This window comes from Gekko japonicus, unplaced genomic scaffold (assembly GCF_001447785.1).
Source record: "Gekko japonicus isolate JY-2015 unplaced genomic scaffold, Gekko_japonicus_V1.1 scaffold411, whole genome shotgun sequence".
In the NCBI taxonomy this organism is placed as follows: Eukaryota; Metazoa; Chordata; class Lepidosauria; order Squamata; family Gekkonidae; genus Gekko; species Gekko japonicus.
In genome coordinates this window covers 54,068-67,912 of record NW_015160221.1, presented here as the reverse complement: position 1 = coordinate 67,912, position 13,845 = coordinate 54,068, and the positions used below count along the sequence as shown (strand labels likewise).

The window sequence follows — 13,845 nt, the reverse complement described above, 5'->3', positions numbered from 1 at the left end:
AAGGTAGCTGGTGGTCATTGGTGTCCTGCACATGTACCCAAGCATCTGAGGCCTCCCTGTATCTCTTTTGGCTTGGATAGTATCCAGTCGGTTGCCCTCTCTCTCTTCGGTAAGTAATGTGAACTAGGGAGAATCACGGAGAGGACACTGTCCAAGTCAAGAGGTGTGCTGACTAGAGAGCGTCTAGTAAGCAGTCTGCGTTACATTATTGGAAGCACAGCAGTGCCGAGAAAGTTGAGCACGTGTTTCACATTTCCTGACGTTGACCAGGCCTTCCCTGCCACCCCCATGGAGACACCCCAGAGGACAGGAGTGGTGGGGTGGCCTGATCTCTTCCAGCCACAGAACGGTCATACCTCACACCGACCTACGCAGGCAACAGGGAAACTTGAGATGCCTCGTTGCACATGTGGTACATCCAAGGTAGCTGGTGGTCATTGGTGTCCTGCACATGTACCCAAGCATCTGAGGCCTCCCTGTATCTCCCTGGCTTGGATAGTATCCAGTCGGTTGCCCTCTCTCTCTTCGGTAAGTAATGTGAACTAGGGAGAATCACGGAGAGGACACTGTCCAAGTCAAGAGGTGTGCCGACTAGAGAGCGTCTCGTAAGCAGTCTGTGTTACATTATCGGAAGCACAGCAGTGCCGAGAAACTGGAGCACGTGTTTCACATTTCCTGTCCCCATGGAGACACCCCAGAGGACAGGAGTGGTGGGGTGGCCTGATCTCTTCCAGAACATGGCCCGTGGCACAGAAGGGCTTTGGGACCCTTCTAGCTCCCTCCGGGACTCAGCAGATTTTGTGTGAACTCCGGAGGTGGGGAAGCAAATGGACAGATTCAAGTCCCATGGTCAGATCCAGACTCAATTTGGACCTGCCCCATTACCTCTAGGAAACTTCCAGCTGACGAATACAATAGAGTGCAGGGAGAGGGTACCCCAAATATTTCCCCCAGTTTGTTTCAGCAGATGCTGGGGCACGTGTTAAGTTTGCCCCGGGAAAGCTGCCTAAGCGAGGATCTCCCAAATCTGAGTTGTCCAACCATCCACCTTTTTAGGGCGTCCCATGTGGGTCAGCATGACCCCACAGCAGATTCATGACATCTCTTGGTGGAGGCATGGAGACTTAGGCCTGTGTTGAATATTCTCTGTCTTTAGTATTCTTAAAACTACACCATTTGATACAGCCAAACAACTTATTTAAAAGAACAGCAACACACTAATTGCCTTGCCAGGTATTTTTGGTGTTCTGATTCTGTTCAGTGCCCTTTTGTTCCCTCTGCTGCTGCCGCTACTTGGCACCATTTTATTTTCTTTTGCCCTCACTGCCCTTGACCTACCCCAAATATTTCCCCCAGTTTGTTTCAGCAGATGCTGGGGCACGTGTTAAGTTTGCCCCGGGAAAGCTGCCTAAGCGAGGATCTCCCAAATCTGAGTTGTCCAACCATCCACCTTTTTAGGGCGTCCCATGTGGGTCAGCATGACCCCACAGCAGATTCATGACATCTCTTGGTGGAGGCATGGAGACTTAGGCCTGTGTTGAATATTCTCTGTCTTTAGTATTCTTAAAACTACACCATTTGATACAGCCAAACAACTTATTTAAAAGAACAGCAACACACTAATTGCCTTACCAGGTATTTTTGGTGTTCTGATTCTGTTCAGTGCCCTTTTGTTCCCTCTGCTCCTGCCGCTGCCACTACTTGGCACCATTTTCTTTTCTTTTGCCCTCACTGCCCTTGACCCCATTTGCCCACTCTGCTGTTTAATCCAATTGGCTGTGACAGCATTTGTGGTTTTGATTCCCTTTGTCGTCATCACACCAATGACAAAATCAGACCAGTCACCATAGTCAATCGGATTATATTGCAGTGAGGGCAAATGAGAACAAGGGCAGTGAGGGCAAGGAAGGAAAAGGTGCAGAGAAGGAACAGAAGTTGCACTGCAGGGTGTCTCAAAGATCTGTCAAAAATAGTAGGGTTTGTTTTTTCACAGAAAAAATTGACATAAAATGAGGTAAGTACTTCTGGCTCAGCCCACAACACGATATGACAGCAGATGTGATAACATCATACAAGCAGGGTGGAGAATTCTCCACAGACACATATTCTAGACCGTTGTCATCATCTGTCTGCCACATTTTTATCCTGCCCTTCCTCCAAAGAGATTGGGGTGGTACATAGGGTTTTCGTCTCCATGTTATCCTCACAACAACCCTGTGAGAATGGCTAGGATGAAGCACAAGATGATTGCTGAGAGTCACCCAGTGAGATTGTCAGCTGCAGAGGGATTGCCTTCCCAGACCCAAATCCAGTACTCTAACCATGACACCACCCTAGCTCTTATGAATGCCATCCATTGTTGCAACCAGAGTAATATGTCTAAGGTCACCTTGATGTTACACCATAATCACATGATTAGTCAGCTGACAATCACTTGGGAAAATCTCCCAGGAGAGGCCTCCAAACGACCATCTTTGAGCAGCAGCCCCCAAAAAGCAAATGCCAGCAAGGCTGAACATTCACCACAACACCTGTGATCTGAACTCACGCAACCACATTTCCCACGCTTCATTCTGTTCCTTGTGTCATGTGTCAAGTCCCTTGTCTGCCTTGTCGGTCGTCTGTGTGTCTTCCCCTTTCTCGCGTCCCGCATGTGGCTTCTGGCAATACCATGGTATGTGCATGTCTGCTCTGAGTTTGGCGACACTCACCTTGGCCATATTTGTGAACCGTCAGATGCGCTAACAGGTCAACCCCTTCCCTCCCCTCCTGGTCATTGGTACAGGTGTATTGAGGAGGACGAAGCCGGCTTGTTAGATTTGGAGCAGATGCCGCATTTTGGGAAGGGGCTGGATCTACGCAAAGCATCCGAGGAATCTTTTGAAGTTAAAGATGTGTATAATCCCTCCTTAGACTCTGAGGCAATTAAACAGACTCTGTACAGGCAGGCTAAAAACCAGGTAGGTGTGCCTTGGGACTTTTCTTTAGCTGCCCTCCAGCAGTTCTATGGGATTAGCCAACTTGCTTTCTGTCCGGATAAAGCTAGGGTCCTCAAGACCAGGGTCCAGTGCGGGAATCTAACAGCCCAGTGGTGTTCGGGAACTAGACAGAGTGTTTTCATCCAGTTTTACAAATTGAGTTTTGCCCATTCTGTGCTCATAAGAGATGGGCTGTGTTTGGATGCCGTGATAAACCATGGTTTTTAAATCTCTGCTTGATCAAACCCTGGTTAGCTGTGATGTTACAGTTCTCATAATAAACCAAGATTTATAAACTGTAGTTTGAGTCAACCCTGGTGAGTTCTGATAGCCAAATGCGGTTAGTCCAACAAACTGGGGCTTGTTGGGCAGTGCCAAGCTGAGATTTCAAACCATGGTTTGCAATTGGTTTCTTAACCACAGTTCATACGATTTTGTGTGGTTTGTTGTAACATCTAAATGCATAAATTGCAAATTCATTGAAGTATTGCTCCCCTTTACAACCACTTGTCCATAGAGATGGTATGAGGAGGATGTCTTCCTTATTGTGAGACAACACACAGAAAGAGTGGGGTTTGCACACGGTCTGGGGTAGGATCCACATGTCATTGAATATTGCCAAATAGGAAAATTTGGGAGATGACTTAAAAATATCCAACAACATGTGGCTGTAGCCTGGAATTTATTACATACCTCTGGTAAACAAGCTGGAATTTGTTGCACAAACCACAGTTTAAACAAACCATGGTTGATTCTGAATGCAGTCCCGGTAGAAAAGGAACAGAGAGGATATCCACACTCCCATCATATGTTGGTTTTATATCTGCTAAACTATCATGGCTTCCCCTGAAGAACACTGAGAATTTTAGTCTTCTCTGTGGAAGATCCTTAGTCTTCTAAACCACTAAAAGCCCAATGTTTTCTGGAAAGAAGAAGTATCTACTAAAATTTGTTTAAGTTTGCAGTATAGGTATGCCCTGGGGGGAGAAAGAGCATCTGGCAAAAAATTACAGGTACACCTATCTAGGAGGAAATTTGGTTTCCAACTTCTTTTGCTGTTCAGGAGAGAACTCATTTTCTGTTTCCACGCATGCCTCAGTCTTTGTTGTCTTCTTACTAATACGCTTAAATTGTACTAATTATTTATGGACATTGTGTTATCTGTTGCTTTCCCTGTAGTGCTGGGCTTGTTCTGATAGAAGAATTTTGTATGTCAAATACACACACATATAAGTGAGACAATTATATACTGATGCAGGCAGCAAATCTGGGAGATGAATGAGGGAGAAAAGTATTTTCCATCTGAATCCCTGAGGTCTCCTGATATTCATTTGGGAGACCTCTGCGTGCCATCTGTGATGGACTGCACTTTCAAAAGCTTAGAAGTGCTGTGTAAGCAGATAAAGGACTGTGAAGGGTTAATTCTTTGCAGAGCCAGAGAGCCTTGAGTGACACGCTGTTCCAAGAGCATCAGCTGAGCAGAGAAAGACTTTTGAACTGGATGCTGAGGAGACAGTCAGATTTCTGCCTTGACTGAGTTGAGTCAGATTTCAGCCTTAGCTGAGAGCAGTTTTACACATGTGGAGAACTGGGGGAAAGTTGGCAAGAAAGGTTGGGAAGTTAGGTGAAGACTCCCATTCAGGCCAAAGAAAGGGGATAGCTTTTCTAGTGAGAGGAGAATTTCCCTACCCAGTCAGAGAGGGAGTTAGCTCTGAGGAGTGCAGAGACCCCTGGTCTGGTGTGGTTAGAAACTGCCTGTAGAGACCTTAAGAGTCAGTTAAAAACTCAAGACAAGTTCTGGTGTTTCAAGAGAAGGGGTTTGGGTACAAAGAGTGTACTGGCCTTCTGGAAACCAAAAGAGTCAGAGAACACTCAAATAAAGTGTGCTGGGGTTTTTGGGAAAACACTGGAACAAAAGCCTCTCGTCATAACGGTTTAAGTAACTGTGAAAAGCTTAAGAACCCCTCATTAGCCTGAAACATAAGAACAAAAGTTTGTGCATGTACTGGTTTTACCTTAGAAATGTCAACCCCTGATTTCACCTGACCTTTCCCCTCTACGTTAAATAAAATATTTTGTTATTTTTGAATTTCAAAATACCCCGAGTGCCATGGGGGCTCCTGATCCTTTCCTCAGGTTCCTGGGCTGAGCTAACAGCCAAAATATCATATTGTGAGAGGGTGGGATAGTCAGAGATCTTTAGCAAAGAAGAGAACACATTACTAGGGTGGTTCAGTCAGTAAAGGGAAAGAAAAACAAGAGAAATTTTGCCTCATACCATCATAGAGATTAAACAAATTCTCCACTTGCACCTGGCTGGATGACCTTGGGCAAGCCGTAGTTCTGATAAAGAGCTGTTCTTGAAAAAAGAGCAGTTTCTGCCAGAGCTCTCTCAGCCTTACCTACCTCACAGGGTGTCTGTTGTGGGGAGGGGAAGGGAAAGGAGTTTGTAAGCCGCACTGAGACACCTCTGGGTAGTGAAGGGCGGGGTATACATCCAATCTCTTCTTCTTCTTCTTCACTCTTTGTGGGTGGGAAATCTTCCCATCATATTGTGTAAGGTTGTGTGGTCTGTATTTGGCATGCGTTTCAGAGGTGGGGACTTCCTCCTGATACCCCTCTTCTATATAAGTCTTGTGCAGAAGGGATTTGGATTCATAATTCATTCGCAGAAGGTTGCCACGCTCAGCTCTTAGCATCTCCATCCAAAGAATCTCCAGCAGCCAGTGCTGCCCATCAGAACAGACAGGGCTATTTTTGGGCAGGAACGGAGTTCCGGCTGGCTCCCAAGTTGGCCACGCCCAGCAGGAACTCATTAGCATAATAGACCACCCCCAACAGCAGAAACTCATTAGGATTGGCTACATTAGGGGTATGTGGCCTAACATGCAAATGGGTCCCTGCTACAAAAAAGCCCTGAGTTTTGACAACGAACAAGGTAAACAGAGTAACAAGCAAAAGGTGGGTGTGGCTGGGTAACCACACTTCTCACACTTCTGGTAACATGGGGGTGCGGCCTAATGTGCTAATGAGCTGTGCTGTCAGGGGTGTGGCCCAATATGCTAATGAGTTCCTGCTGTTGGGTGTGGCCTATTATGCTAATGAGTTCCTGCTGGGCTTTTTCTACAAAAAGAGCCCTGAGAACAGATAACACTGAGCTAAGGTGGGCCAGTAGCCTGACCCAGTATCAAGTCGCTTCGTACATTCATGGACATACTGGATCAAACTAATGGTCAATGATCCCCAGCATGGTGCCTGTGGGTACCATACAGTGCCCACCAATAGGTTTCTTGGTGCCCATTTGCTTCTTTCCCAAAGCAAATTTCCCAAAGTCCTAGCTGCCTTTCACCTCACTGGAGCGAGAGGTATTTCAGAAGACCCCAGGAGGATCGCCTGTGTGTTTAAACAGGGTACCCCTTGACGGTATTTTAGGACGCCGAGAATAATAGCAGAGTATCTCTGTTTCTATATGCAGAGTATTTACATTCATTTACACTGGACTCTGGAGATAAACACACAGGCCTTCTGTAGCAAATTCACTATGCAGAGTGACTAAGTGCTACGCATACAGTTGATTCCAAATCAGAAAGAGACAGCAATGAACAAGCTGAAATATATATTTACATCCACCAATCAGGTTACAATATTCACAATAGCTGAGTCATGGTGACTGTTCCAGACGTCTGATGCAATCTTAGTCACCTGACTGTCAGACTAGATCAGTATGATCTGACACATTGGCTCATGACTCACTGACATCTTGCCAGCAATATTATAAAATGCTGTCACCCCTTTCACCTTTATCACAGCTCCCTCTGTCATAGGAGGATGCTTGTTGCGCAAACTCCCGACGTTTCGTGATCAGCTTCAGTACCCTACGGCAGCCACTGTGTGATTGAACACAGCCCCTCTTGGCAGTCATTTTGGGGAGGAGCCCACTCCTCATTCTCGAAATTCTATAAGTGCCTACAGGCTTCAAGAGTCTGGGCACCCCTGCTCTAGCCCTACGGTAGTAATCCAAATATCGCAAGAGATTTGAAGAGAATAAGGTACTAACAGTGATCCCGGTTTGGGGGGAGTAATGCACAGGGCTGTTTTTGGGCAGGAACTCACAGGAGCGGAGTTCCAGCTGGCTTCAGTTGGGCATTCCCACTAAAGCCAGAACCTCTGTGTGCATGGCTGCAGAGGGAAGGCCTGGAGAGCGACCCCCCTGGCAACTTTGAGGTGGGTGGGCCGGGGGGGGGCCTGGAAGGATCAGGGAGGCATTTAAATGCCTCTCCCCTGGCCTGCCCAAGGGCCGGCTTGCCTGAGAGTCCCACAGCTACGGGGCGCCCGAGTAAGCCAAGGAAAGGCATGGGGGTGTGACCTAATATGCTAATGAGCTATGCTGTCAGGGTGTGGCCTATTATGCTAATGAGTCCCTGCTGGGCTTTTTCTACAAAAAAAGCCCTGCGTTATATGGCAGCCAATTACGGGAGTGCACTTCAAAAGAAGTTCATTTTTATTTTGGATTATTTTTTTAAGGGGATAACTCTCAATATGCTGAAATTTCAGGGAGTTTGAGATGGTTTTGCAAATTTGGGTGCACAGTTTTCGGTTTGGGGATTTCAACACCTGAAAATCATGTCCTTTAAAAGCAACAACGTGAGATTAAAGGGATTTTTTTTGTCTTGTTCCATTTCCCCTCTCCTATTTTTCCCTCCTGCCACAAGGTAGCAGGAGAAAGGAAGGGAGGAAGCACACCCTGGAAAAAAAAATTTTCGAAATGCTACTATTTTCTGTTTGGATACTTGGCCTCCAAATTGTGGAGGCCTGGTCTACCCACATAGAAACCAACTGCACTGCAAACTGTAAAGTGCATGTCTGCTGCCCGAGGCATTTGTTCTCCCTACTTCCCTATTCCTGTGCCTCCGGAAACAGTCCTGAAATTCCAGGAGATATATGTTATTAGTTGTAGATTTTCTGGGCTTTATGGCCGTGGTCTTGGCATTGTAGGACCTGATGTTTTGCCAGCAGCTGTGACTGGCATCCTCAGAGGTATAACACAGAAAGATGGAGTACTCTCTGTGTCGAGGTGAGAAGAAGATATAAATTACCAGCCTCGCCATTCTCTCACAGCCATTGGATATTGAAGATGGCGAAGTGGATGATATTGAGCACTATTTACTGAGATGCTCGGGGCACGAATCACTTAGGCAGAGATTTATATAACCTATCTTACCTTTGCACAGTGGATTCTCAGAACAGGAGTTGGTTGTTTTTTTGCTCTCTGATATGGATGTACATGTTACCAGCAGAATGTCCTTATTTGCTTTGGCGGCAAAAAAGATAAGATTAAGGTTAGGATTCAGTGCAAGTCAGTGAAGGGATGTCTTCATGTAATGTACATGGGTGTGTATGTATTTTTGTTTTGTTATGGCCAATGGCTAATACAATAAACTTGATGATGATTATTGAAGATAATTGGGGCTTCCTGTTGATGAAGGTGGCAAAAACTTTGCCCCTAGTGATCACATCTCCTCCCTCTACTGTCTACCCAAAGAGGCATCTGCACAACTCCTTGCTAGCGGACTCCAGAGCAAGGGCCGAACAGTGACATTTAGACGCCAGAACTAGAAAACCCAAAATGATACTGACCTGGGGCACAGGCTCCCAAATCGTTCTCTTGCACAATTAATGGGACGAAACCCCACCTTGCAAGTCCTTGAGTTGCACCAAAATGAACCCCACCTTGCAAGTCCTTGAGTTGCAATTTGTTTATTTATCTGCTGATAGGGATCTGGCATGCCCATGCCCTTTCTCCTATGCTGTGTTTTCTTCTTTCTCCTGTAGGCTTATGCAATGATGTTGTCCCTTTCCGAGAACACTCCCCTCCATCCTTCTTCCCAGAACTCTCTGGACGCTTGGTTGAACATGGCAGGAGCGGCTTCTGAGTCGGGGGGCTTCAACTCCGTCGGTCACCTCTGAGAGGTTCGTGGAGGCACCTGGCCACAATCCCAGTGAGGAGACTGAGGTATCCCCCCCACCAAAAGGCCTCTCGGACATTCTAGAAAGTGGGGAACTCACCAGAAGGCCTTCCCACTGGGAGAACAAGCCCATCATGGACAAGTTGCCTCCCGTTTCCGATTTTGCTGAAACCGCCAACCTCAGCAACCCCGGGACCCTGCCGTCTCCAAAGCGTAGCACATACCATGAGTGAATTACTTCCTGCATGGGAAATAACAGGTGCACTTGTCGTTAGCGAATCAAATACTGTCCCTTTCTCCCGTTAGGACCGTATTGCTGAGCCAGCAAAAACCTACTTGTAAAACAAACAAAAACAAACTTGAAGTCCTCTGATCCTCATATCCAGTTCTACTTAAGAAGACAATGATGACTTTCCAGGCCAGGTCTATTTTAACGAAGTCACTGGATTTCCACTGAGATTAGGACATTGTTGATTTTCCTCTGCTTCATTCCCCCCACCCTCCAATTTTTACAACCGGTGTCAAATCCTATTTCCTTGGATCCATGTGCGTATGTAGTGTGAAACCCTTCTTAACGATGCCTTGGTGTGGTCAAGAACAGTCTCTGAACATACAGTCCTTGTGGTGGGTAGCTTTCCGGGTAGCTCAAGTTCACGCTTTATGTCACCACGCATCCCACCCCCCATGGCCTTGGGTCTACTTCTCACCCATTGTCTCATTTCTTAACAGAAGGTCTTTGGTACAGAGTCCACTCTGAGCAAAGGAGCCATCGAGACTGTGATAGGAAACCCATTTTATGATCTGTTATTTCGCTTCCCACAAGATTTTCTTATATTACAAAATGATCTATAAGACTAAAGTGAGGGGAAATGTGGTCTTTGTCTCTCTCCTGGTTGCCAGGCATGACAATTTCTGTATAGCTGAAAGCAGAAATGGTTCTGGAAGAAGGCATTGCTAAAAAGCAAAATTGGCTTCCCTGAGAAAGGGACCTGGTTTATGAATTTCTGTGACCTCTCTCAAGTGTATGAAGCTGTCATTAACCAAATTAGACCATCGATACCCCTAGACTGGTAGTTCCTGACTAGCAGTGGCTGTCCAGGGACTCAGGCCGTGAGAGGCCTTTCCCAGTTCTGTTTCCTGAGTTCATTTAACTGGAGGTAGTGGTGACTGAACCTGGGACCTTCTACATGTCTGCCGCAGAGCCAATAGGCCCTCCCCAACACATGAAATCTCACTAAAATCACCAAAACCCTTTCTGCTCTCCTCAGAATCTCTGTCTGTCTCACCTCAGCAGGGCTTTGCCAATTTGCCTCAGAATTTCACCTGTGGTGAAACATTGGTGGATATTCTAGCACAGCAGCATGTGTACCCACCAACATTAGATGACTGTATTTTTGTGTCTGTGAATTTTGGGATTGCTCTTTGGATATGCCACCCATCTGAAGTTGAAGTTTGGTTGTCAGCCACAAGAGAGAATGCCACAGTTTTCCTTTGCTGGTGGGCTGGAGAGGTCTCATCGGGTGTCTTCCACTTAAAACTTGTGGGTGTTTGATACCAGAAGTGACGTCAGATCATTTCAGGGTTGATTTTGTTTGGCAGCTCTTAAAACACAAAGGGCTAGCTTAGAAATCGGGTTGTTTTGTGTGTGCTAAAGGCCCTTTAGTTGGAACCCTCAGTGAAGAGAATCACATCATAGCAATCCCGGCATGCACTGTGTTTCAGCATCCAAGCTACTGCCCTAATATAGATGCATTCATTCACCTCATTCCTACCCCACAACAGAAGAATATGAACAGTCAAATTCCACTGTCCCCTATCCTGAAATCTAAAGGGTTAACTGTCCCACTAGATTCCGGGATCAAAATCCAGACTCAGGTTCAAAAGACCAGGTTTGCCCAGATAATATGAGAAGGAGGGTCGATTGGTTTGAGGGATACTCGTTATGGATTTTCCCTCAGTGCCAATATTTTCAAATCATCCCAAGGGACATATCGCTGGACTGGCAGAGTCCAGTCTTAAAATTTTTCCTGGGTTAATTCAGTGATTTTAAAAATACGTTTAGGAAAAATTCTATGGCAGTCCTGAGGAAGAGGAAAGGCCAGATGACCACCAGGAGTCAAAGAGTCTCCCTATTTGCTTCTGTGGCTAGAATGAGATGGTATGAAGGACAAATGGCTGCCACTGAAAACTCTAAGCCCTGTGCTTTCTCTTCCACAACACCCTGTAATGTCTAGTTAAAACAACAACAAAAAAAGGTTGATGCGACATTATCAAGTTCTGCAGCCCTCTACCCAGCTCACTTCATGGTATGTTTCTTGCATGGGTGGGGGAACTCACAACATGAAGACTCGAGTCCCAGAGGTCATTTCGGGGGGGGGAACGCAGTTCCCCCGGGTGAGGTACGGGGGCGGGGCACATGACGAAGTCCCGCCCCCTGCTTCCGGCCGCCCCGCTTCCGGCCCTCATTTAGCCAGGAGGAGGCAGGAGAAGAGGGAGGGTAAGTTGCTTCCTCCCTGCCTCTCCCCACCCCTGCCTGCCTGGGGCCAGGAAGGGCCTCCACAGGGCTTTCTTGCCCTCCCGCCGGCCTTTCAGATCCACTGCCGGGCCCCTCATGGGGCTCGGCAGTGGAGCTGCAAGGCTGGCACCGGCAGCCGGGACCGTTGGGGGTGGGGTGTGTGGCCTTATGACACATTTCCGGTGATGTCAGGAGGTGTGGCCTTATGACACACTTCCAGTGATGTCAGGGGTGTGGCATATGCTAATGAGTTATGCTAATGAGTCCCCCTAGCTCTTTTTCTACGAAATGACCCCTGCGTAACGTCATGCCCTAGCCTAAGAAGTCACCCATCTGTGAGATGTTATATTGAAGACTCTGCTTTGTGGAGGGAACAGACAAGACTTGCTCTCCTTTTTTAGCTCCTTGCACAAAACTCTTTTCACTGTATGTTGCCCACGGACGGTTAAAAGAGGTTATCCTCTAAAGAGCTGCTTCTTACATGGGCCTATCTACACATATCAGTGTTATATTAGGTTAACTGTCCTGACCTCCTTTCAAAGAATCGTCGTTTGGCAAAGCTTTGAGTCCAGTAGCACCCCAGAGACAAACAAGGTTTTGGGGGTATAAGCTTTTGAGAGGGAGCGCTGTCTTCATCAGAACCTCAGAAGCTCACATGCCAAAACCCTTTTTGGTCTCTAAGGTGTTACTAGACTTGAATCTAGGTGTTCTGCTGAATACTGGGGTCCCCCCAACCTCCAGATGTCACCTGGAGATCTCCCACTATCACAAGTCTTCTCCAGGTGACAGAGATCAGTTCCCCTGGAGAAAATGGCTGCTTTGGAGGGTGGACTCAAAATCCCCCCCCGAAGCCCCCCCCCCCCCCAAACCCCCCCCCCCCCGGGCTTAACCCCCCCCCCCCCCAGATCTCCAGATATCTTCCAATCCAGAGCTGGCAACTCTACTGCAGACCAATATGGCTGCCCTCTGAGAGTAGTTTGGCAACCACACTGAGGAGATTTTGTTTTAAGATTAGCAGTCCCACCCCTCCTCACAGAAGTGCATTTCCCAGGGTTCCCTGGAGCAAGGGAACAGCTGCTAAACCAGTTTGTCTGTAGTATAGATGCACCCTTCAGGTGACAATTGACCTAACTGTGAGGGATGCTTTGCAAGCCAAGGCACAGGCAGAGAGTCTCAAACACAAGGTTCGGATTTCCCAAGGTCGTCTTCTTCGAGTTGGGCTCATGCCTTATCAGTTGAATGGATTTTTTAAAGTTTCTTGAATGCCCTTTTCAAATTTCATTATTTGTTTCTAAATGTAGCATTCATGAATACAATGGGGGAAAGTCTGACAATTAGTGGAGTCAGTCTCGTTAGAGATCAACAACCCCCATGAAATTGTTTCACACCTCCTGGGTGTTTTTTTGAAGTTGGCAACCCTGGTCTCCGCTCTTTGTGTTTTCCCACATGTGTTATTTCCATTGGTCGTGTGGCCATACTGTGTCTTTTTTTCTTTTCCAGATGTGTTTTGCTTCCTCTGGTGGTCACTCCGATCGTTCATAACTGTTTCTCCCTTTCCTCCCCCTAAGAGAGGACTTGACGTTCTTCAGAAGCCTAGGATGTCTCTAGTGGGCTTATTCGCTAGTAAGTTCCTGTTTCTTGGGAGGGGGGGGTCTTTTTTGTGTGTTCCACACACGTTTTGCTCTCTCTAGTGGCTGATTCGATATCACACAGGTTTATGTCTGGCATAAAAACCTGCAGTTTAAATCTGTTCAGGAGATATGCTGGAAATAAGCCTGTGTGATATTGAATTGACCACTAGAAGGAGCAAAATATGTGCGGAACAGGGGGAAAACCCCCAAAGAAACAGGAACTTACCAGTGAGTAACGTGAGAATGTGGGGGAAACCCTGGTGTTTGTAGGACTTCCCCGAACTGCTGGGAGGAAGCTGCACAAACCAAGATCAAATTAAGGCACCCCACTCTGTGTCCCAATTTTCATCTGTACCTCTTGCTTCATTCAGTGCATTGCAGCTCACGAATTGGAGCACTTGGTGGTGGTGGTGGGGAGACATGCTTTGTTATGTTTAGCTGACTTCACAAACCTTCAACAAGCCTCTATCATCCAGAATTTGACCAACCCTTGGAGATGATGTCTTGCGCATCCTCTGTGTCCAGATGTGCAAAGAGAGTAAATTTGCACGACTCCTTCTCCTTCCTCACAGGGGCTGTTTATGCACCCCCCAGCCAGGGAAGAAAAGCTAATTTCCCTTTCCAGTGAGACCCAGAAGTCTTTACAGAGGTGCAAGAATCAACTGCCACCTGCTTTTAGCATATTGCGCAAAGCAGTGCTGCACGTGGTGGTGTCCTGGGTCACCCGCCTCCTGTTGGGACCCTTCAGACAGCCC

The 13,845-nt window shown here is 47.0% G+C and overlaps 1 protein-coding gene across 1 annotated transcript in view; it reads left to right on the top strand.

Moving 5' to 3' along the window:
* Nucleotides 1-8,945, top strand: part of PRDM16 (PR domain containing 16) — a 325,812-nt gene extending 316,867 nt beyond the window's left edge. The window contains exons 15-16 of the mRNA XM_015411108.1: nucleotides 2,786-2,960; nucleotides 8,811-8,945. Of these exons, the coding sequence (XP_015266594.1) occupies nucleotides 2,786-2,960; nucleotides 8,811-8,945 (310 nt within the window). The remainder of the gene's footprint in view (nucleotides 1-2,785; nucleotides 2,961-8,810) is intronic.
* Nucleotides 8,946-13,845: the final 4,900 nt, after the last annotated feature.